The sequence below is a fragment of the Sorex araneus genome, chromosome 10, assembly GCF_027595985.1.
Source record: "Sorex araneus isolate mSorAra2 chromosome 10, mSorAra2.pri, whole genome shotgun sequence".
NCBI lineage: Eukaryota > Metazoa > Chordata > Mammalia > Eulipotyphla > Soricidae > Sorex > Sorex araneus.
In genome coordinates this window covers 53,337,258-53,360,965 of record NC_073311.1, presented here as the reverse complement: position 1 = coordinate 53,360,965, position 23,708 = coordinate 53,337,258, and the positions used below count along the sequence as shown (strand labels likewise).

The window sequence follows — 23,708 nt, the reverse complement described above, 5'->3', positions numbered from 1 at the left end:
CCTGGCTGACCACCACAGAGTGGCCCCTGGGCCCCTGAGCACTGCCCGATTAAAAGCCAAGATAACAAACTTTATTAGGGTGCAGTTTACCGGAGACACTCTTCACACTAAAGGCTATTTCTTTTTTTTTTTTAATGCTTTTTTTTTTTTTCCTTTTTGGGTCACACCCGGCAATGCTCAGGGCTGACTCCTGGCTCATGCACTCAGGAATTACTCCTGGCAGTGCTCGGGAGACCATATGGGATGCTGAGAATCGAACCCAGGTCAGCCACATGTAAGGCAAACGCCCTACCCGCTGTGCTATCACTCCAGCCCCACTAAAGGCTATTTCTGACTTCTGTGGAATAACTGTGGGCATGCCACGCCCCCAGCCCACGGCCCTGCTGAGTGTGTCAGGGTGGTGGGCCTCACGCCAGCCCCACGCCCAGCCTGCAGCCCCTCGAGCCCACGGGGTGCTCAGCGGTGCAGGGCCCTTACCCCCTGCTCACTGCCGCTGCTCCCCCAGAGAGCAGAGTTCCTCTGAGAAGCCGGGCGGGTCCAACCCACCCCGATGGGGCGTCTCCCCACGGTCCGTTCTGAGACTAGCAGGGACATGTCTGCGGCCTACAGGGACACGCTTGTGACCTGAGCTCGGTGCTAGAGGGGCCCCTGCCTGGAGACACTCCAGAATCCAGCAGGCTGTGGAGACTGGAGTGACAGTATGGCAGGGAGGGCGTTTCCTGACCTGGGTTCAATCCCCAGCATCCCATATGGTCCCCTGAGCACTGCCAGGAGTAACCCCGGAGCATCGCCAGGTGTGGCCAAAATAACAACAACAACAACAACAACAACCAGATATCGAGAAGAAACTGGCGGGCAGCAGCAAGCGAGGAACACACGTGCCAGAAGCAGATGTGCGGGGCGGAGAGCTTAGCCAGGGAGAGAATGGCGGGAAAGTTCCCAGTCTGAGGAAGGAAACAGCCACCCAGGTGGAGGAAGCGCAGGGACTGTCGGGGAGATAACCCGGGCGGAAGCGGCAGTGCGGGCCCCATGGGAGAGGAACAGAGTGTGCGAGGGAGCCCCTGGAGTTCCGGCAGAGGTGCGGGGGGTGAAGGGAGATTCCGACGCTGCCCGGGCTCTGCCCCTCAGGCCTGGCCCAGGGGTGAGGGAGAGCTGGGGTGCTTCCACTGCACCCCACTGGCCTGGTGGGAGATACCAAGGGGCCCACGGCAGCCGAAAACAAATAGTACTGGGGGGGGGGAGAGAAAAAGTCCTTCCTGGCAGGAGTAAAAAAAGGAATCGGTGGTGGATCAAGCCCAGCACCCAGGTAAAAAGACCAAAGTAGGGGAAGGACAAGGGGTAGTGTGGGGGCAGGACTTTGCATCTCATACACTGTGTGCAGACCACACAGTCAGGATCCCTGGCAACACTACAAAGTGCGTGACTGCGGGTGCACCGCAACTTGGTGTGTCTGAGCACTGAAACCACGCGTGTGACTCCCGGCAACCAAGTGTATGGGCACTACAACACATATAGAGATGGAATATTATGCGGCAATGAAAAATGAACACATGCCATTTGGTGCAGCTTAAACGCTAAGTGAAATAAATCAAAGAAAGAAACATGCCAGATGATATCCCTTATTTGTATGATCTGGAAAAATATTAAAACTCATAGAGAAATTAAGGTGACTGCCAGAGCAAAGGAGCTGAGGCAGCCTAGCAGAGACGGGTGAAGGGAGCCAGGGGGTCTAAATGTACAGAAGGAAAAGAATTCGTCCTGGGAGACGCGTGGGGGAGACCCCAGTGCACCTCATGGAACCCACAGATAATACAAATAAAATACAGTATTTTCGTTGGGGGGTCTAGGGGCCACACCCAGGAGTGCTCAGGGGGCTACTCCCAGCCCTGTGCTTGGGGGACACAGCCTGCAGTGCCAGGGACTGGACCCAGACATCCCTTCTCCGGGCCTCCCACCCACTCTTGTCAGTTTTCATGGCCCGCAGAGGGCGGGTCCGAGTCCTTCTGTGGTGTCCCGAATCCCTCCCTTGCCCTCAACCCCCTGAAATCCACAGCAGCTCCTGTCCGGCCGGCCCCGTGCTGCTGGGCTGGCCACTGGCCCCTCAGGCCGGTGCAGGCCACACAGCCCCACCGGGTGCTCTTGCATGGCTGCGTCAAAGCTCCGGAGTGACGGCGCCAGTAACACAGACGCCGAGTAACACAGATGCTCAGAGCTCGTTGCAGAAACCATCGTCCTGTGGTGCGGGGAGAAAGATCTGGCCCTGAACCCGGAGCCGGGCCTGGTGACAGGGAGGGTGGGTGCCGGGTGGGCTGAAGGGACAGGCGCGGCTGGGAGGGAAAAGGAGCAGCGACAGCACACAGACTCGGGTCCAAGGGCTCTTTATGGGGACAGGCCACAGTCCGGAGGCGGAGGACGGGGATGCAGCCCCTCCCTCCAGGCCGGGAGGGGACACAGCACAGGCCCCACCGGGGGTTCCCGGGGCGGGTCTGCAGACAGTCTCTACCCGGTTCCAAGGGGGCGGGGCGGCCGTCCGCACTCCTCTGCCCAGGGCGGCGCTGACCGGCCCCCTCCAGCCTTCTCGCCCCTGCGCCCCCCACGCCCCCCTCCCCGGGCCCTAGAGCCGCAGCGGCCGCTCGGGCTTGAGGCTGAAGGGCTCGAGGCGCTCGCCCTCGGGCAGCATGCTGTTGAGCCGCTCCAGCAGCGGCACCGTCTGGTCGATGCCCATCTGGACGCGGCGCAGGATGGCCGACATCTCGTTGACCTTCTGCATCTGCTCCGCGTACTTGGCGTAGCGCTTCTGGCGCTCCTGCATGAAGCTGAAGAGGCTCTCCACGGACAGGTCCATCTGCGGGGGGGCGAGAAGGAGAGGGTCAGCCCCGGGGGCAGGGGCGAGAAGGAGAGGGTCAGCCCCGCGGGGGGGGGGGGGAAGAAGGAGAGGGTCAGCCCCGCGGGGGGGTGCGGGGGGGAGAAGGAGAGGGTCAGCCCCGGGGGCCGGGGGCGAGAAGGAGAGGGTCAGCCCCGGGGGCGGGGGACGAGAAGGAGAGGGTCAGCCGGGGGTGGGGGGGGAGGGGGCGAGGAGAGGGTCAGCCCCGGGGGCGGGGGGCGAGAAGGAGAGGGTCAGCCCCGGGGGTTGGGGGGCGAGAAGGAGAGGGTCAGCCCCGGGGGCGGGAGGGGGGCGAGGAGAGGGTCAGCCCCGGGGGTGGGGGCGGGGCCCGGAGACACGTCCCTGGCGTGGGCGCGCGCGCTGGCCACAGGACACGAGTGCCCGGAGGGGCTGGCTGCGCTCTCGCCCGCGGCCCCCCACTGCCCGCCCGGGGAGCCTGAGCGCTCCGGGTTCGGCTCCCCAGAGCCCCTTCTCTTTTCTTTTTTTTTTTTTTGTTTGCTTTTTCTGGGTCACACCTGACGATGCACAACGGTCATTCCTGGCTCTGCACTCAGGAATCACCCCTGGTGGTGCTCAGGGGACCCTATGGGACGCTGGGAATCGAACCCGGGTCGGCTGCGTGTAAGGCAAACGCCCTAGCCGCTGTGCTATCGCTCCAGACCAGAGTCCCTTCTCGGCTGGGACCTGACCTCTCCCCGGGTCCGGCTGACCCGCTTCTGCCGGGAAGGGCACGGCAGACGGTCAGAGCACACACAGATGGAGTCCGGCGGCACAAGCACCCCAATGCGGCTGATGCGATGGGGTCACCATCTCGGCTCCGCCTGTTGTGATTGGCTCTGTGGCCTCGGACCGAGCACTCAAGCTCTGAGCTCAGTCCCGCTGCCCTCACCCCGCCCCCCACCTCCCCCTGGACAGACAGCGCCGGCCGGGCAGGGCTGATGTGAGAACGTGAGACGGTGACCAGATGGCCACGGGACAGAAACCGGAGCGCCCCAGGGAACCTGCCTCCAAGGCAAGGCACAGGCGGCGAGGCGGGAGGGGGCCGGACAGACGGACAGACGCAGCCGGGCCGCCTGCAGTTCCGCCCATCACGGTCAGGGCTCCGCTGACCAGCACCCTCTGCCCCTCGCCGACACCCTTTATTCTCGTCCTGAGCCTCTGCGACTGATGTCCTCCCGAGAGCCCAGGGCCCGTGCCGGAGACGCTGGCAAACACTGCCCCGGACACGGGGGCGGAAACCAACATTTACCTACCCTCCCCCACGGCGCTGGTCTCCGTGACGGACTCGCGGTCCTGGTCCTGGTCCCGTGCTCTCCGAGATAAGAAAGATCCGGAGGGGCCAGGACGGTGGTGCAGGATGTTTGCCTTGTGCGCGGCCGGCCCAGGTTTGGCCCTTGGCACCCCATGCGGTCCCCTGGGTCTGCCAGGAGTAAAGCTGGGTGTGGCACCCCCCACAGAGAGAGGGAGAGGGAGGGGGGGAGAGAGGGAGAGTGAGAGGGAGAGAGGAAGGGAGAGAGGGAGAGAGGGAGGGGGTAGGGAAAGAGAGGGGGAGGAGAGAGGGAGAGGGAGAGAGAAACAGAAAGAGGGGGGAGAGAAAGAGAGGGAGGGAGGGAGGGAGGAAGAGAGAGGGGGAGGTAGAGAGGGAGACAGGGAGAGAGAAAGGGAGAGAGAGGGAGGGCGGGAGGAAGAGGCAGAGAGGGGGAGGGAGGGAGGGTGAGAGGGAGAAAGGGGGGAGAGAGAGAGGGGGAGGGAGGGAGGGAGAGAGAGAAAGGGGGGGAGAGAGAGAGGGAGGGAGAGAGAGAGAGAGGCAGAGAGAGGCAGAGAGGGGGAGGGAGAGAGACAGGGGAGGGAGAGAAGGAGAAAGGGAGAGAGAGGGAGAGAGGGAGGGGATAAAGAGAGAGGGAGGGAGAGAGTAAGAGAGAGACAGAAAGGGGGGAGGTAGAGGGGGGCAGGAGGGAGGGCAGGAGGGAGAGAGAGGCAGAGAGGGGGAGGAAGGGAGGGTGAGAGGGAGTGAGAGGGAGAGAGGGAGGGAGGGAGAGAGAGGCAGAGAGGGGGAGGGAGGGAGGGTGAGATGGAGAGAGAAGGGGGGAGAGAGGGAGGGAGGGAGAGAGAGGCAGAGAGGGGGAGGGAGGGGGAGGGAGAGGAAGAGGGACTCTGAGGGGGCTAGAGAGGGGCTCAGGGCCAGGCGCCGGCCTTCCAAGCACCCGGCCCGACCCTGGTCTGATCCCCAGCACCCAGATGCTCCCCCACCAAGCATCAGCGGGAGTGACTCCTGACACCGCCAGGTGCGGGGCCCCTCACGGACGGACAATCCTTGAAAGGCATCTCGAAAGCAAGCTCACAGCTGTAGTAAATGGCGTCTGCTCACAGGAGCACTGCTTTGAGAGTTCTGCTGTATGAAGTTCCCAGGTAAAAGTGCATTCGGGACAGTTACATCAGGTGTCAAATACTTGCCGTGACAAACTTTTAAAGAAAAAATCATCTCTTCTTGGGGGGGGCGGCATTGAGGACACATGGGGGGCGGGAAGGCACACACGAGGGGGGGCACGCATAAGGGGGGCATGCACGAGGGAGGGCACACATAGGGGGGCACGCACGAGGGGGGGCACGCACGAGGGAGGGCACGCGCGAGGGGCGCATGCGCGAGGGAGGGCACGTGCGAGGGGCGCATGCGCGAGGGAGGGCACGCACGAGGGGGGGCACGCACGAGGGGGGGACGCACGAGGGGGCACGCACGAGGGGGGCACGCACGAGGGAGGGCACGCGCGAGGGGGGCATGCGCGAGGGAGGGCACGTGCGAGGGGCGCATGCGCAAGGGAGGGCACGCACGAGGGAGGGCACACACGAGGGGGGGCACGCACGAGGGAGGGCACGCACGAAGGGGGCACGCACGAGAGAGGGCACACACGAGGGGGGCACACAGGGAGGGCACACAGGGAGGGCACGCAGGGAGGCACGCAGGGAGGGCACACAGGGGGGCACGCAGGGAGGCACACAGGGGGGCACGCAGGGGGGCACGCAGCAGGGAGGGCACACAGGGAGGCACGCAGGGAGGCACACAGGGAGGCACACAGGGGGGGCACGCAGCAGGGAGGGCACACAGGGAGGCACGCAGGGAGGCACACAGGGGGGCACGCAGGGGGGCACGCAGCAGGGAGGGCACACAGGGAGGCACGCAGGGAGGCACACAGAGGGGCACGCAGCAGGGAGGGCACGCAGCAGGGAGGGCACACAGGGAGGCACTCAGGGGGGGGCACGCACGAGGGGGGCACGCAGCAGGGCTCAGGGCCCAGCCCAGGGCGGTGTGCGCGGCGGGCGCCCTCCCAGCGGTGCTCTCTCCCTGCCCGGTAAAGATGATCTGTCCTGAGCGCCAATATCCCCGGCAGAGTCTCCATGAAAAACCGTACTCTAGGAAAGACATGTGTTGACACGTATGGCCACATACAGTGGCGCTGGCACTTAGGCCGGAGGCTGTCACTGTGAGTTTAAAGAGGCAAGCGGTGAAAGGGGCCCTCGAGCACAGCGGGTCGGGCGCGGGGTCTTGAGCCATCCCCGGCATCCCAGGATCTCCCGAGTCCCCACCACGAGGGATCCCTGAGCGCAGACCCCGGGCGTAGGCCCTGACTACCACCGCACCTGAGCCCCCCAGGCCCCCCACACCAATAAAAGATGGCTAGAAACAAGTTTTAAAACGTTTCACAGATCAGAAGGGAAATGAGCAGGTCACCGTGTCCCTCCGCGAACCCCATCTCAGTCCCGATGGATGGAGGCCGTGGCCCGTCTCTTCCTGAATTCTAGAGATTCTGTGAGAGGCTTAAAGCAAAAAAATTAAAAAAAAAAATTTTAAAAAAAAGGCTTAACACAGTGGGTAGGGCGTTTGCCTTGCACACGGCCGACCCGGGTTCGATCCCCGGCATCCCATATGGTCCCCCAAGCACCGCCAGGAGTAATTCCTGAGTGCAGAGCCAGGAGTAACCCCTGAGCATCGCTGGGTGTGACCCAAAAAGCAAAAAAAAAAAAAGAAAAAGGCTTAAGGACTTAAGACTAATTACCTTCCTCCCTTCTAACTGAATCACAGGAGAGACACAGTGACAAGGTGGTTCATGACCGGGTTTCAGTCCTGCCCCACTCCAACTCGCGTCCCTCCGCTGGGCTCCTTGTCCCACCGCCAGCGAGGTCCCTGTCAGACGGGATTTTTCTCAGCAGCTCCCCGCCTCCCTGGGTGCTGCTTCTCTGCCGCTTCCGGGGAGGCGTCGGAGGGGCACAGGGGTGCAGAGGAGCAGCTGTGTGGGCTCGACCCAGCGAATCTCGGGGCCCCATCCTCGCCTGACTCCCCACCAGCCCAGCCTCCCTCTCTCTTTGGATGGCAAAAACTTTCTGAGCCCCCACACGTAATGGGTAACACTGACACAGAATGGGCTCTTCCTGGTCAAAGTGACCAAGCGGCAGGGCGGGCAGGAAAGACAGTGCGGGCAAGGGTGCTGGCTCTGCCCGTGGCCGACCCGGGTTTGAGTCCAGGATACTGCGCATGGCCCCTCGGCTGGCCAGGAGTGGTCTGCAGATGGGTAGAAAAGCCGGACCCCAAGAATTGGGTGACTGTGAGCAGAGCTTTTCTCAGGGGCCTGAGGCATGTGGCCGACCCCGGTCCCATCCTCAGCACCAGGTGGTCCACGGGTCACTGTGGGGAGCAACCCCCAGAGCACAGCTCTGTGTGGCCCTAAATCCACCGACTCCCCTCAAAAAAAAACAAAAATGGAAAGCTATCTCAAGACAATAAATTCCACCCAATACGGCCGGAGATCTGGTTTTCACGGTACTAAACAAAAGACATTCTGAATTATATGACTACACTCAAAAATACACACAGCTCCGACTCCCCCCCGCCCCTCATTGCTCTTCATCCTTTCCTCTGTTCTGAACCTGAGCATTCACCTTCCTAGTCACAGAGCAACGCGCACTGTCCCGAGGGCGGAATCCGGGGCTGCAAATCCTGCATTTCTCCAAAGAGACGCAGTAAGGCAACAGAGCCAGGCAAACGGCCAGCATCAGCCCACGGGGGAGCTTTTCCTCAGAGCCAGAGAGATGCTGCAGGAGAAAGGAGACAACGGCCCGAAGGAGTGAGGCGGGGACGCAGGAACCCTCACATTCGGCTGATGGGGATGTAAAATGGTGCTGTGCTGAAGGACGGTCTGACGGTTTCTTCGAAAATTAAGCAAGATGGGGCTGGAGCGATAGCACAGCGGGTAGGGCGTTTACCTTGCATGCAGCTGACCCGGGTTTGATTCCCAGCATCCCATATGGTCCCCCAAGTACCATCAGGAGTAATTCCTGAGTGCAGAGCCAGGAGTAACCCCTGTGCATTGCCGGGTGTGACCCAAAAAGAAAAAAAATTAAGCAAGGAGTTAAGGGCACACCGGCCATGCTCAGGGCTTACTCCTGGCTCCGTGCTCAGGGGTCACTCCTGGGGCGGGGGTGGGGGAGCGGGGCTCATGCTTAGTGATGAAAATGTTTGCATCTCCCCCAAACTCATACGGGACTGATACCCAGAGCTTGAGATGGCCGAGACTTGTCTCGGGGGGGGGGGGGCACTTGCTTGGCAGGTGTAGGGGCCCTGGATGCAACTCCCGGCAGCATCCCAAAGAAGAATACCCAGGGAGGCCGTTTGTGTGGGACCAGGTGGTAACTCCTGGGGCTGGCGTGCACGCCTGCATGAAGGACGGCCAGCTTGGATCCCTGGGAATGTTTACAGATACATTTTGACTGACGTTATCTTTTTAAAATGTGTTCTCGGTTCCCAAACTTTGTATGAGGGAAGCATAAGCACAAAAGTGTATAAATCTGTAAATGTGCCCTCACGGTGATTCACTAATTAAAAATAAATAAATAAATTAAAAAAATAATAATAAAATGTGTTCTCGGGCCAAAAACATAGTACAGCGGATAAGGCTCTAGCCGCGCATAATTCTGGACACAAGGGTAATCTGAGCATCTCACCCTGATAAACAGTTGCATTCCCTCTGGGAAAACCGGGTCTTCTTTTATCGGTGCATTGTAGAAATTTCAAAATTATCAGTGGTGTCAAACCACCAGTCCCTTCACAGATAAATCACTGTCACTGTCATCCCGTTGCTCATCGATTTGTTCGAGCGGGCACCAGTAACGTCTCTCATTGAGAGACTTATTGTTACTGTTTTTGGCATATCCAATACACACGGGTAGCTTGCCAGGCTCTGCCGTGCGGGCGCAATACTCTCAGTAGCTTGCCGGGCTCTCCGAGAGGGGCGGAGGAATCAAACCCGGGTTGGCCGCGTGAAAAGCAAACGCCCAACCGCTGTGCTATTGCTCCACCCCCGCCAGATAAATTAAGTGTGTGAATCAGGGATATGCACAAGAGACGCGAAACCGTGGTTCACACCGGAACTTGGGCACAAGCGTCCATCGCCACAAGGACTCAGGAGCGGAGCCCGTCTGTCCATCCCGGAGCAAGCAAATGGCCAGTCAGGACACAGTGCTCTCCAGGCACGGAGGGGCCGACACGCGGACATGAGTCTGACACTCGGCCTCGGGAGCACTACGCTCCGAGGAGCAGGCGGAGCAGGCCACGTTCATGGCTCCATTTCCATGACGTGCCCGGGGTAGGCCGTTCCCAGAGGCAGGAAGCAGACCGGGGGCGGGCCCTTCCGACGGGGCCTCTGGGGAGGACCGTGATGTGCTCCGAGGCGCTGGCATTGCTTGCACAACTCTGTCAGTAGACTCAGATCCACTGCACTGCGCACTATAAAAGGGTGTTCGAGCTTTCCCAATTTTTTTTTTTTTTAAGATAACAGGCCTAAGTGCCTTCGCTTCCTTCTTCCACGCTACAGCAGACACATAATTCACAGCTGCTCCTGGAGCCGGGCCTGGACTCAGAACCTTCCTGACAGCCGACCCCAGGTCGCCTTTTCCAGATGAGCCAAAGTCACAAAGAGCAGGAAGAATCCGTCTGGCAATGCCGGCTACGCCCTGCCAAAGCGGTTCCGAAACACAGCGAGGCCCAGTGAGGTTCTGTAGCCCTAACGAATGGCGGCAGTGCGGGGGCCCGAGGGATGGTACGGCGGGGGGAGGGTGCTTGCCTCGCACGTGGCGGACCCAGGTCCAATCCCAGAAACCATGTAAGGTGTCCCCAGCCTGCTAGGAGTAAGCCCTGAGCACCTCTAGGTGTGGCCCCAAAACAAAACAAAAACAAATTAAAAAAAAAAAGAAAAAGAAAAAAGGAAGGAAGGAAGGAGGGAGGGAAGGAAGGAAGGAAGGAAGGAAGGAGGGAGGGAGGGAGGGAGGGAGGGAGGGAGGGAGGGAGGAGGGAAGGAAGGAAGGAAGGAAGGAAGGAAGGAAGGAAGGAAGGAAGGAAGGAAGGAAGGAAGGAAGGAAGGAAGGAAGGAAGGAAGGAAGGAAGGAAGGAAGGAGTAAGTGTGGCTCATCATCACCTTCCAAGGTAAGAAAGCTGGGTTGGCCTATCTTGGGTCAGACTGGCATCACCGGGTATTAACCCCCAAAGGGAGCCAGGGGTGCTCAAAACCAGGTTCCCAAATGTCACTGCTTGATCCCGGTGGTGCTATTGTGTTGGTTTGTTGAGCTACTCCAGGCTTGGTACTCAGGGGACCGTGAGGTGCTGGAGACTGAGTCTGGGCATCCCACACGCAGTGCAGGTGCTCCAGCCTCGGAGCCTCTCCGGGGACCAGCAGCGCCTTCTCTGCGGTCCTGAGGCCACCCCGGCGGGGCTCAGGGCTTACTCCTGGCTCCTGCAGCGTTCCGGCTGCAACAAGGCAAGCCAGCACCCGGCGCGCCGGAACACCCCTCCCGCCTCCAGCCCTGCACGCACAGTCGCGCTGATGACACCAGGCACCTTTCCTTTCCCTCCCAATCGAGAACGTTTGTTTTTATTTCAGGCACTGGGATTTACAAAGCTGTTGTGACAGGGTTTCATTCACATCACAGGCCAGTACCACACCCTGCCCAGACCCCTGCAGGCTGTGAGCATCCTCGACACCCCCCCCCCGCCCCCCCGCCCAGCTGACCCCACCCACGGCTCCTCAGTGGAGACCAGCTGCTCCCCCACCCCTTCTCGTCTCCTGTGTGAGGTCCCCTCCGGACAGCTAATGGGGGGGCGGGGGGTCACTGAGGTTACGGGTGCTGGAATGGCTGCCCGCCTTGCCCCGCACTCTGCCCCCCTACCCACATGCTCTGCTCCCTTCACCCCCGTGCTCTGCCCCCCTCATCTCTTCACTCTGCCCCCCTACCCATGCACTCTGCCTCCCTCACCCCTGTGCTCTGCCCCCACACACGCTCTGTCCCCCTCACCCCTGCACTCTGCTACTCTGGCCTCCTCCCTCCCTCCTGTGTGACTCTCCCTGCGGCCTCGCTCTTACACAGGGGACCCACGTGGACACAGGCTTCCAGGAGCCACACCACGGCGGGCTGCCACCCGTCACCACACACGGGACACGTGGCGGCCACCTGAGTTCTGCGTGCCATGACGGCTTCTGGGAGTGCGTGCCCGAGTCCCACGCGCCACGCCTCTCCCCCTGCAAGGGATGCAAGAGCAAAAGCACCTCTCTGGGGAGCTCAAGGCCACTCTTATGGGGCGCTTTCAGTGACCAGCATCCACCCGTCAGATGAGCCCAGCCGCACCAGAATACACAGAACACATGGAACACACAGAACACATGGAATACATGCATGTGGCCGACTCGGGCTAAATCCCTGGCACCCTGTGTGGTCCCCCGAGCACCCGCAAGAGTTAATTCCTGAGCACAGAGCCAGGAGTAACCCCTAAGCATCACCGGGTGCTCAAAAACCACAAACAAAACAAAACAAATTTTCATACTGGGCTTCATGTGCTTTCCTCCAGAGCCACACCATGCCTACAACATGCCTACAACATGCCTACAACATGCCTACAACACGCCTACGTCATGTGTACACCCACGCGTACACCAGGCCCACGCCACGCCCGTGCCATTCACTGGCACGGCCTGCCAGGAGCGCTGTATTCAAACCCACGTTTCCAGTCTCCAGGGCAGCTGCGCGGTCACTCTGCTCTGCAGTTCACGAGTGACAAGCTCGGCGCACACTCCGAGGCGGAGGCCGGGCCGCCAGGGCCCACAGCGGCTGGGCGGGGCTGGCGTTCTCGCAGGCAGGTGTGGGGTGGCGTGTCCCTCGGGTGCCCCCGTCCATGGGAGACCAGCGTCAGCCCTCGCAGAGAAGACCCTCAGAGCCAGGCCTGCCGGAGCCCGACCGGACCCCAGGACACCTTGCGCCACCACACCGTGCTAGGGCCTCAGCCCCGGGCTGGGAAAGCCAGAGACGTTTCCAGTCCACAGTCCCCCCCGTCAGAGGAAACCGCACAGTCCGGGAAGACGGCTCTGAAGTGTGATCTGTGGGGGGCAGGGTGGGCAGAGGGGGCATCATTTCGGCCCCTAATGGAAACAAGAACCTATGAATGTCAACGGGTGAATGTGACTATCAGACGACACGGGCCGGGGTCCTAGGGACGGAGACGGCAGCCTAGATCTGTACTCGGGAGAGCGCCAGGGAGAACTGTAGCCTGCTTCCTTCTGGAACCTTCCACGCCCACTCCAGCTGCCTAGTCCACGGCCACTTCCTGTTTCGCAAGGGCCAGACAATGGGCAGGCTGTCGCCAGTGCTCTCATGAATTGCCCCACGGGCCCGGTGGCGTCGATTGCCACATACTGGACATTCTGAAGTGACCCGGTTTCCTTTGCTCAGATGAGGCGGAGGAAGGTCTCAGGAAAGGGCCGTATTTTTTTTTTTTTAACTTGGGTTTTCCAGAAAAAATGGAGCCATCCCCGGACCTCAAGAATGCGGATTGCATCACTGGGTTTCGGGAATGACTGTGTGAGCTGCCCGGCACGCCCCACTGTCCTCTGAGCGGCTGCAGAGGGATGTCTGGGGCCCGGGGACCAAGGGAAGCACTGAGCCTGCCAGCACGGCTGCCCGGGACGCGGCCCCATGGCAGGGCACATGGTGGGCACTGTGGACCTGGGTCCGAGCCCGGGCCCCCGCACTGCGTGAACAGAGAGCTCACGCCAGAGCCCCTCCCTCCTCCCGAGAGCACCTTCCCAGCACGGGAGAGGTCAGCTCGGGCACACTGGCCCCGTGGAAAACCTCTGGCGGGCCGGAGAGATACTGCATCGGGGAGGACACTTGCCTTGCACACGACCCACCTGGGTTCGATTCCCGGCATCCCATGTGGTCCCCTGGGCACCGCCAGGAGTAACCCCTGAGCATCACCAAACATGGCCCCAAATATTAAAAAATAATAATAATAAGACAAAAGAAAATAAAAAAAAAACCCTCTGGTCTCTCTGCAACATCTGTGAGCGCAGCCAGGCACCCCGGTGGCTCCGTCCACGAGAAGCAGACGCCCCCCAGTCTGCTCTCGGCTGTTCCTCAACCTCTGCTCAGGGTCGCCTGGCCCTCTGGGACCTTCCTCCATGGCGACCGGGTCAGGACAAGCCGTGCGCCAAGCAAGAGCTGTCACCAGGAAGACGGTGGCCTGAGGTCCCTGAGCGAGTCTCTGAGCGTGCAGACACGTGTTAGGACAACTCTAGAAATGAGGGGGACGGGGGGGGGGGGGGCGGGGAGGGGAAGTGCTGGAGCCCGGGGCGCGGTCCCCGAGAGCCAGGAGACCACATGCAGCTTTAAACCCTTGGGACTACAAATCCATCTTTTTTTTTTTTTTTTTTTTCTTTTTGGGTCACACCCAGCAATGCACAGGGGTTACTCCTGGCTTTTCACTCAGGAATTACTCCTGGTGGTGCTTGGGGGACCATATGGGATGCCGGGGATCGAACCCAGGTCGGCAGGTCGGCCGTGTGCAAGGCAAATGCCCTACCCGCTGTGCTATCACTCCGGCCCCTACAAATCCATCTTTAATTGAAAACTTTTTTTTTTTTTTTTTTGCTTTTTGGGTCACACCCAGCGATGCTCAGGGGTTACTCCTGGCTTTGCACTCAGGAATTACTCCTGGCAGTGCTTGGGGGACCATATGGGATGCCGGGGATCGAACCCAGGTCGGCCGCGTGCAAGGCAAACGCCCTACCCGCTGTGCTATCGCTCCGGCCCCTAATTGAAAACTTTTAAAAAGGTGTTTAACCTAAGGGCAGCAGAGATAAGGGCCAGGAGGGTCACACCATGGATGGGACACGGGCCCTCCATACTGGGGGAAAAAGGCAGTTGGGACGGAGAAGGAACCACGAAGTAAATGATGATCGGAGGGATCGCCCGGGACGGGAGATGTGTGCTGGGAGTAGACCAAAGGCCAAACACAAAGGCCTCTGAGTATCTGTACTGCAAACCACAGTGCCTCCAATCAGAGAGACAGTAAGAAGGATGGTACCTGCCACAGAGGCAGCGAGTGGGGTCGGTGGGGGTGGCGGGAGGGGCACTGGGAACAACGCTGGTGGAAAATGTGCACGGGTGGAGGGATGGGTGCTCGAGCATTGTGTGACTGAAACACAATCATGCAAGTAACCGCATCTCAGGGTGACCCAGTAAAACGTCTTTAAAAAAAAACAAAGTTCAAAACTGTCATGAAAAATAATTAATTAAAAAATCATTAATTAATAAAAATAATTTTTAAAAATAAATAAAAAGGTGTTTACTTATACCATGGTGCTCCCGGAAGCATGTCAAAGGTACACGTATGTCCCTGACCATCACCGACACTCGCCTGGGCTCTGCCGGCTGGCGAGTACCTTCACCTGGGGGCACCTCGTGGGTGGGTGAGTGGCATCACTTCTACCCAACCAGGCAGCGTCACCGCGCGGGAACAGTGGCTGACACTGCAGTGCGGCTCCCTTTGGGAAGGATGCCAGACTACGGGAGGGTCAAGAACGAGTTTCGGAGCAGAAACAGCCAGTGGCCTGGAAGACAGACAGCAAGCCATTTACTCCGAAGTCTTTGGTGGGGTGGGGTCAGGGGGCATTGCCACGAGTGGCCTCAGTTTCCGCATCTGCAAAGTGGGGAATGTGTTATCTGCAATGAAGACAAAGACAGCAACTCTCCTGGGCACGGGAAGTGGTGACCCAGAGCCCTACCAGTCCAGTTCCCCGAGCCTTTCCCTCTCGCCAGCTCCTGCTGCTGCTACGGAAGGCACAACGCTGCCTGCATCAAGGGGAGCCGACGCCCCGGCTTAGACCCTGACGACTCTCCGAGGGACGGGCTCACCAGCCGCGGGGCAGGGCCCCAGGAACCACAGGCAACGATCGGGCAGCGCGCGTGCGTCTCGGGCCGTTACCTCCTTGATCCGCTTCACCAGTGCGTTCTGGTCGAAAGCCACGGCCTCGGCGCACTGGTGCAGGTGGTCCTGGTAGCGGAGACACAGCTGCAGCACCTGCTGGGAGTCCAGCTTCTCCAGCCTGGCATTCGTCGGCGAGGTCTGGCCGCTCAACAGCCCTGCGGAGCAGAGAGAAGGACCAGCTCAGGTGCGGCGGGGGTAGCCAGGCGTGAATCGCAGGACCGGGGCACGTAACAACCCCTCGCCACATGCTGCCCCCGACCAGAGCAGCCGGCAGCCACCCGCGTCTCTATTTCCCGCAACAGCCCTGGGCAAGCTGTTCCCTGTGAGTTACTGCTCATTTCCGCCACTGCCCCGCAAGCTAAGACACCACCAGTCCCATTTCACAGACAAGGAGCTCAAGACTGAGGCAAAGAAACTGCACTGACATTCGATCGCTATTTCCAGGGATTTGGAACACAGTTCCCTTCTTTTTATTGATTTATTTTTTTATCACACCTGGCAATGCACAGGGGTTACTCCTGGTTCATGCACTCAGGAATTACTCCTGGCGGTGCTCGGGGGACCATATGGGATGCTGAGAATCGAACCCGGGCCAGCCGCGTGCAAGGCAAATGCCCTTACCTGCTGTGCTATCACTCCAGCCCCACGGTTCCCTTCTTTTTTTCTTTTTGTTTGCTTTTTGGGTTACACCCAGTGATGCACAGGGTTACTCCTGGCTCTGTAGTCAGTAATTACTCCCTGCGGTGCTTGGGGGACCATATGGGATGCTGGGAATTGAACCCGGGTCAGCCGCATGCAAGGCAAATGCCCTACCCGCTGTGCTATCACTCCAGCCCCATGGTTCCCTTCTTGATTGAAAACTTTGGAGACTGTTTTTTGTTCGTTCCTCTAAGGATGAGTGGTTGTCTGAGACCATTCGGGAAAAGAAGTAAAATGTCCTGGAGGTGATGAGATGACAAACAGGAAAGAACTGACCAGGCCCGGGAAGACGTTAATGGTCGAGTGGCTGTCCTGTGAGCAGGAGGTCACGGGTTCGGCCCCCAGTGCCGCCCACATGCCAAGCGGAGTCTAGGGATGCTGTCGCCGCCTGGGATCCCCAGTGCAGCATCGTGGACAATCTCCAGCACGTGGTAACAAGTGTGTGGCACAACCACCAAAGAGCGTGCAAGCACCGAAACTAAGGGTGTACCTCGGCTCTGCCATGACAAAGGGGCAAAACTGATTTGAAAAAGATTTCTCCAGGGCTGGAGCGATAGCACAGCAGGTAGGGTATGTGCCGTGCATGCGGCCAACCCGGGTTCGATTCCTGGCATCCCACATGGTCCCCCGAGCACTGCGAGGAGTTATTCCTGAGTGCAGAGCCAGGAGCTGACCCCTGTGCATTGCTGGATGTGACCCAGAAAGGAAAAAAAAAAGATTTCTCCATGAACAGAAATCACCGAGCACTCTAGACACCCCATCTCTGCACGGTCCCCCGGCCCCAGCTTAGCCGTGCCACGGAAAGTCTCCTGCCTTTGCACGGCCTCCCTCACCTTTCCAAAGCCCTTCACCGACAACTCTCTTGCTTTCCTTTAGGGCTTTCTAGCACTGATCCAACAAGAAATCGAGCAGCGAGACTCCAAGACAGCGAGTCTCGACGAGAACTCTGTTCCATGATTTTATTTTATTTATTTTTTGGGTCATACCCGGCAATGCTCGGGGTTACTCCTGGCTTTGCACTCAGGAATTATTCCTCGGCAGTGCTGGGGGACCTTATGGGATACCAGGGATTGAACCCAGGTCGGCCGCGTGCAAGGCAAACTGTGCTATCGCTACGGCCTCTAATGATTGCTTCATTATGATCTAACCCACGTAGCTTATGTTTGTGTTTTAAATTTTTTTTCCAAAGAGTTGCTCAGTAACTGATGACATTACAGTAATGGATCACATTCAACATTTCAACACCAACCCCACTACCGTTACGCCTTCCCACCACCTTTTTTTCTTTTTAAATTTTTTATTAGTGAATCACCGTGAGGTACAGTTACAGACTTACAAACTTTTGTGCTTGCGTTTTAGTCATACAATGATCGAGTACCCATCCCTCTACCAGTGCCCATTCTCTGCCACCAATGATCCCAGTACCCCTCCCAGCACCCCTCCACCCCACCCCACCCTGCCTCTGTGGCAGGGCATTCCCTTTTGTTCTCTCTTTCCTTTTGCCACCACCTTTATTTCGAGTTTTACCACCACCGCCCAAACCTTCCCCAAAAGCAGATGCTAAATAATTTATTTTGCATTGCTTGTTATGAGTAATTGACTAAAAATGATCCAAAATGCTTTCCTTAGAGTGTGTGAAAATTGTTGTATCTCATCTTGGAGCTATTAAGCCCCTGAATTAGAGATCATTAACATGATGTTAGAGTTTGAGTCTTGTGTGCTAATATATACATATATGTACATATATATATATATATATATATATAGGGACTGGAGCAATAGCACAGCGGGTAGGGCATTTGCCTTGCACACGGCTGACCCGGGTTCGATTCCTCTGTCCCTCTCGGAGAGCCTGGCAAGCTACCCGTGGCGTATTTGATATGCCAAAAACAGTAACCACCAATCTCACAATGGAGACGTTATGAGTGTCCACTCAAGAAAATCGATGAAAAACAGGATGACAGTGTTACAATGTTACATACTTATATATTTATATTATCAAGATTGGTTGTCTTCTACTTTACGCCCCATCAAAGTGCTGTCCACGTAGCTTACATTAAGGAGAACAACTCTTCTCTCCCCAAACAAATGAGCACCGAGGCGGGCATGGGTTTACGTTCTTCTCTGTGTCTGGTCTAATGAGAAACAAGGGGACCCCTGGTGCCTGCTTTCTGCACTTAATCTTCAGCGACTTCATGTCCGGGTGCAGCGCTGTCCCCGCTTAAGAGAACCGGGTCACCGGCAAGTGAATGAGGGTGACAGAGCTCAGCCGAGCTCCCAGGCCCCCAGCCGTCCCCAGAAACAGCACTGCCCGGCCCCACTCCATGCCGGAGCCAAAGACGGAACACAGGGGTATCAGAGTGAGCATGGGGCACTCACTGTCCAGAAGTCACCCTGGGGGCCGGGACGAAGTTGCTCCGGCAACTCCCAAGTCAAGGCAATGGCCCCTTCAATCACCCGTAAGCCTTAAGCCAGAATTACACCCCTGCCCTTTATCAAAACACGCCGCCCAGGTCCTAATTTAATGATTAGAATGTTATCACTGGACTTGGAGGAATCTGGGAAAACTGCCACAAATCCTGCCAGATCACAGGGGCCGCCAGGTGGAGCAAAAAGAAGAGGGAGGAACTCGGTGAAAAGCAAGAGTCCCCGTCCCTCTCGGGGGCCTTGACTCCTGCTGGAGGATGGAACCACCCCAGTACCTTCTGAGACAGGAGCCGGGGAAGGGCAGGGTGCCCCAAGACGGCCAGCTCCACCCGGGCTTAGCACCACCAGGATTACAGGCACTCAGGGGGAGCACCGCAGGGATTACAGATGCACAGGGGAGCACCAGCAGGGTTGCAGATGCACGGGGGAGCACCGCCAGGATTGCAGACACATGGGGAGCACCACCAGGATTGCAGACACATGGGCAGAGCACCACCAGGATTGCAGACTCATGGGTGGAGCACCACCAGGATTGCAAATGCTGGGGGGGAGCACTGCCAGGATTACAGGCACTCAGGGGGAGCACTGCCAGGATTACAGATGCACAGGGGAGCACCGCCAGGGTTGCAGACACATGGGGAAGCACTGCCAGGATTGCAGGCACATGGGGGAGCACCACCAGACTTGCAGACATACAGGGAGCACCGCCAGGATTGCAGACGCATTGGGGGAGCACCACCAGGATTGCAGGCACTAAGGGGAAGCACTTCCAAGATTGCAGACGCATTGGGGGAGCACCACCAGAGTTACAGGCACATGGGGGAGCACTGCCAGATTGGAGGCGCATGGGGGGAGCACTCTCCGTGGGCGTGCACAGGCTCCCTCCAATCTGGGCCCAGCCAGCCTCCCTCAGTCACATCCGGGCCGGGTCTCTGTGGAGCCCTTACCCACCGACTATACTCACCACCCAAAGCCTCATCCTTAACGAAGGAAGGATCCACATCCACCTGAAACCGTTTCCTGTGGACCGGTTTCCTCAGTGGGAGTCGCTTCATCATCGGGGCTCTGCCCCCCACCCCGTCTCACTAACATAAACCTTCCAACATGCAAAAAAGCGGAGAAAACTATAGGTCCGAACACTCACCAGCTAATTCCAGCAGGTGACAGTTTTAGTGAATCGATTTCACCCCTCCGCCCGGTCACAGGAAGCTTTCCCTGCGCAACGAAAGCCACCTCGCCGGTCGGCCCCCACCCGGGGAACACGGCCAGGGGCCCTCGCTGTGTTTCAAGCTTAAGCCCTTCCCGCGCTTGAAACTGCGATACACACACGGCAGATGTTTCCGGAGCTAAAGTCCTTGGCGGACCCGAGTCCATGGGCGAAGGGGTGGGTCTGCACGGGGGAGACACTGCAGCCCTGTCCAAGCCGCTCCGCTGACACAGGCGGGGCGCATGCACACAGGGGTGGGGGGTGGGGGGCCAGGTGGAGCGAGACACAGGCTGCCCACCATCCCTCCCCACCCCTCCGCACCAGGTGGAGAGTGGAAAAACCACCAGGTTCAGAGATCTGGAAATTACTCTGCCGAGTAACCTTTCGCTTTTTGGTATGTCAGGCCGAAAAACGAAAAAAAAAGTTTTGCTTCATTTTCTCACTACAGTATGGAGCCGTCTGCGGATCAACCTCGGCTGTGACCTCACCGAGCTCCCCGACCCCTAGAGGCTTATTAGCTGGACGCAGTGTTGGGAGAAGCGGGGCCCAGACTGGAGAGCTGGTGGGACAGGCTCCGTACCCAGTGCTGGGACCCAGTCCGTGGAATCCACATGACTCACAAGAATCAGGAGCCAGAGGCGGGGTCAGCAGGCAGGGCGCTGGCCTTGCACATGGCCAACCTGGGTTCAACTCCCAGCACCCCACGCGGTCCCTTGAGCCTGCCAGAAGTGGTCTTTGACGTTAGAGACAGGAGCGAGCCCTGAGCACAGCTGGGTGTAGCCCTAGGCCCTCCCCTCCCCCCCAAAATAAAGTTGTTGGGAAGGTGCAATTATGCAACAGATAATGAACAGACAGAAATTCCAGGCCAGAGGAAACACTCAAAAGGCTCATGCACGTGGTGTGCAGGTGGGATGTTGGGGTCTGAGACACAGACGCAACACATGGTCCCCAGATACTGTGGGGGTGACCCCGAGACATCACACTGGGTCCCACTGAGCACCGCTAAGGTAGCCAAAAAAACTAAAAAAACAAAAAAATTTCCCCAAACACTATTGACTCTGTTTATCTACATGATTTAAAGATGAGAGCACATAAGCCACGTGTATTCTTTAATACCAAGTCTTTTTTCAATTTTCATGGGAAAAAAATTATTTTTAAACACTAGTGTTTTTTTCGTTTTCTTCCCTTTTAAAATTCTATCTCTCTCTCTCTCTTTTTTTTTTAAAGATTTTGGGCTACACCCGGCTATGCTCAGGGCTTACTCCTGGCTCTGTGCTCAGGGATCACTCCTGGCGTGTCTGGGGGACCGTATGGATTGCTGGGGATCAAGCCCGGGTGGGCAGTGTGTAAAGCAAACGTCCTACCTGCTGTCCTATTGCTCTGGTACTAAACTCTAGCATTCAAAGGCACCTTCTCCTCTTCTCTAAAGGGCGAAGTTTTGGGGCTGGAAGCATAGCACAGCGGGTAGGGCATTTGCCTTGCATGCAGCCGACCGGGGTCCAATTCCGAGCATCCCATATGGTCCCCTGAGCACCGCCAGGAGTAACCCCTGTGCAATGCTGGGTGTGACTCAAAATGCCAAAAACAAAAACAAAAACAAAACACTGAATCAGACAAGGGCAAAGCCTAAAGACACCCAGCTCACGGCAACAGAGCTTAGGAAGTGGGTCGGGGTGGGGGGAGGGGGGATTTCTTCTCCCAGGGCATTTAGGAGCCCGCCGATGACCTCTGCTCTGCACCCGGCCCGGGAACACCCACCTGACCGGGAGGAGGACCACCCAGACGCTCAGCACAGCTCCTTCAGCCCCCAGGAAAGACTCGAGAGCAGAGAAGCTCCAGGGAGCCGGGGCAGGTGTGGACAGAAACACGCCCTGGGGTGCTCCCTCCCCTGAGTCCCCAGGAACTACCCGCATGCCTTCGAGTGAGGTGGTTTCTGACGCCCCCAAGTCACTGATTCAAACCGCAACCTCGTCCCTATCTTAGGGACGGCTGAAAGAGCCCGGGACACTCTCGCGCCCCTTCCGCCGTGTCCAGCCCGGTAGCGACTATCCCCGGCGGCACCTGGTCTCGGGCTGGCGGCAGGTCGAACTGTGGGCGCAGGTTCCCGCTGCGTGTCGGGTAAGTAGCCGCTGGGGAAGCCCGAGAGGCCCAGCCATGGGCCGTGGGAAGGGCAGGACTCAGCCTCGCTCCTGCCCAGCGGGAAGACCGAGCACTTCACCCCAGTCCCCTCTTCCTTCTCGGGCCAGAGCTCCGAGAGCCACCTGCCCTCTGCGCTCGCCCTCCCGGGACTCCCCGCACAGGCGAACCCCTTCAGCCATCCAGGGCCGGGCACCCCTCTGGTCACAGTGTCCACGAGACGAGAAGGGGCTGCCGTGACCCCAGGGGGCCGGCGCCCGCTGAGGAGGCACCTACACATCCTCTCCCCGTCCACCGCGAGGAGCCGAGCGAGCAGTTCTCCCCCTCCCCGACTCTCTCCTCCCAGAGGATCAGGCAAAACGCCACACCCTGGTCCTCCCTTAACAACGCCCAGGACCGGAGTCTTCCTCCCCGGCTCCACTTACGGGCCGGGATGGGGACATCGGCCAGACTTCGGAATCAGCTCCACAAACCGGACTGGTGCCTCTCAGCTAGGGGGGTCTCATGACCTCCAGGGGGGCCCCAGGGATGCTGCAAGCAGGCCACAGGTGGGAAAATCATGTAAGACTAGGAGGGCAGGGGCTGGAGCAATAGCACAGCGGGTAGGGCGTTTGCCTTGCATGCGGCCGACCCGGGTTCAATTCCCAGAATCCCATATGGTCCCCCGAGCACCACCAGGAGTAATTCCTGAGTGCAGAGGCAGGAGTAACCCCTGTGCATCGCCGGGTGTGACCCAAAAAGCAAAAAAAAAAAAAAAAAAAAAACGACTAGGAGGGCAGCTGGTCGAGACAGTGGGGGCCGCCGGAAGGAAGCGAGGCCGAGAGGCGCTGGTGCGGGTCATTCAGAACTGTTGGCAGAAGGAACTCAACATTCGGAAGTGAAGAGCAGAGCAGCGTGGCCTCATACAAACACCTGGGCTTGGGATACCCTGGCCAGCCTCTAAACATTCTATGGGATGAACGCAGTGTCCACTTGTCTGGGAAATTAGCGCCACTCCAGGAACAAGTGACCCTCCAGCTGGACAGGTAACTACGGCCAAGCCTAAGTGTTCTCCACCAGGCCACTGATGATGCCCCGGGCCCGGGACGAGTCCTTTCTGGAATCACTTGTCACACCAAATGGCTCAGGCAGTTTGAATAACACAAAGGGGGTGTGTGTTGTATGTGTGTGTGTGTGTGGGGGGTGTCAGTTACAGAGACAGCAGCAGTCACACCATGAACTTCATTTTCCTTGCGTAAGTTTGTAAGAGTCACTTCAAATAAATTTTTAAAAATTTATTTAAATTATTTTTAATTTAAAAAATTAAATTTTTTAATTTAATGTGTGTGTGTGTGGGGGGGAAGAGTCTGAAATCTAAATGCCAGTTCTCTCTCAAAGGGCTCATCCTTCTTCTCGTGGCCGGGAGGACTTTGTACCCGGCGTTCCAGTGGGAACCAGGAAAGTCACACAGGAATGTGGACGCTGGTTGGTGGGGGGGGGGGAGGGGAGAGGGAGGGAGGGAGGGCAGAGCCAGCGCTCCTGGCTCACTTCAAACGCACAGGTAATTCCGAACGAGATCAGTTTCAGGAAAGAAAAGGAAAATTAATCAGCTCTTCCCCCACACGAAGCCTGCGGAGAAGGAAGACGATCTCAGGTTCTGCCCACGCCCACGCCGAGGGGTCCTCCTTCCTGCCGGACTTCAGACCCCAGGACCATCTCTGTCACCTGCTCCTGTGTGGGCGCTGCCCCCACACACCCACCCAGACCCTGTGAGGCGGCGAAGGGGCCCAAGAGAGACCTTCCTCGAGGGCCGTTCCCTGGTGACAGGCTGGCCGGAGAGTGCGAGGCTGCCCGAGAGGCCAGAGAGGTGGCGGGGAACAGCCTCCCTCACCTGCCCGCCCGCTGTCCCCTCGGGGTACACGGGTGGGGGCGGCAGAAGCAGCCCCGGCAGAGAAGTGGCCACATGATTCTGGCCTGGACTAGGGGCGCCTAACCCTGGTTCTACAAACTCTTTCTGCTTGGTAGGGCATTTGCCCCGCACATGGCTGACCCGGGTTCGATCCCCGGCATCCCAT

General features: G+C 58.5%; 1 protein-coding gene across 1 annotated transcript in view; it reads right to left on the bottom strand.

Annotated features, from left to right (window-relative positions):
- Positions 1–2,362: 2,362 nt before the first annotated feature.
- BORCS5 (BLOC-1 related complex subunit 5) overlaps positions 2,363–23,708 on the bottom strand; it is a 65,509-nt gene continuing 44,163 nt past the window's right edge. The window contains exons 3-4 of the mRNA XM_055118533.1: positions 15,183–15,340; positions 2,363–2,845 (exon numbers count right to left, since the gene is read on the bottom strand). Of these exons, the coding sequence (XP_054974508.1) occupies positions 2,615–2,845; positions 15,183–15,340 (389 nt within the window). The 3' untranslated portion in view covers positions 2,363–2,614. The remainder of the gene's footprint in view (positions 2,846–15,182; positions 15,341–23,708) is intronic.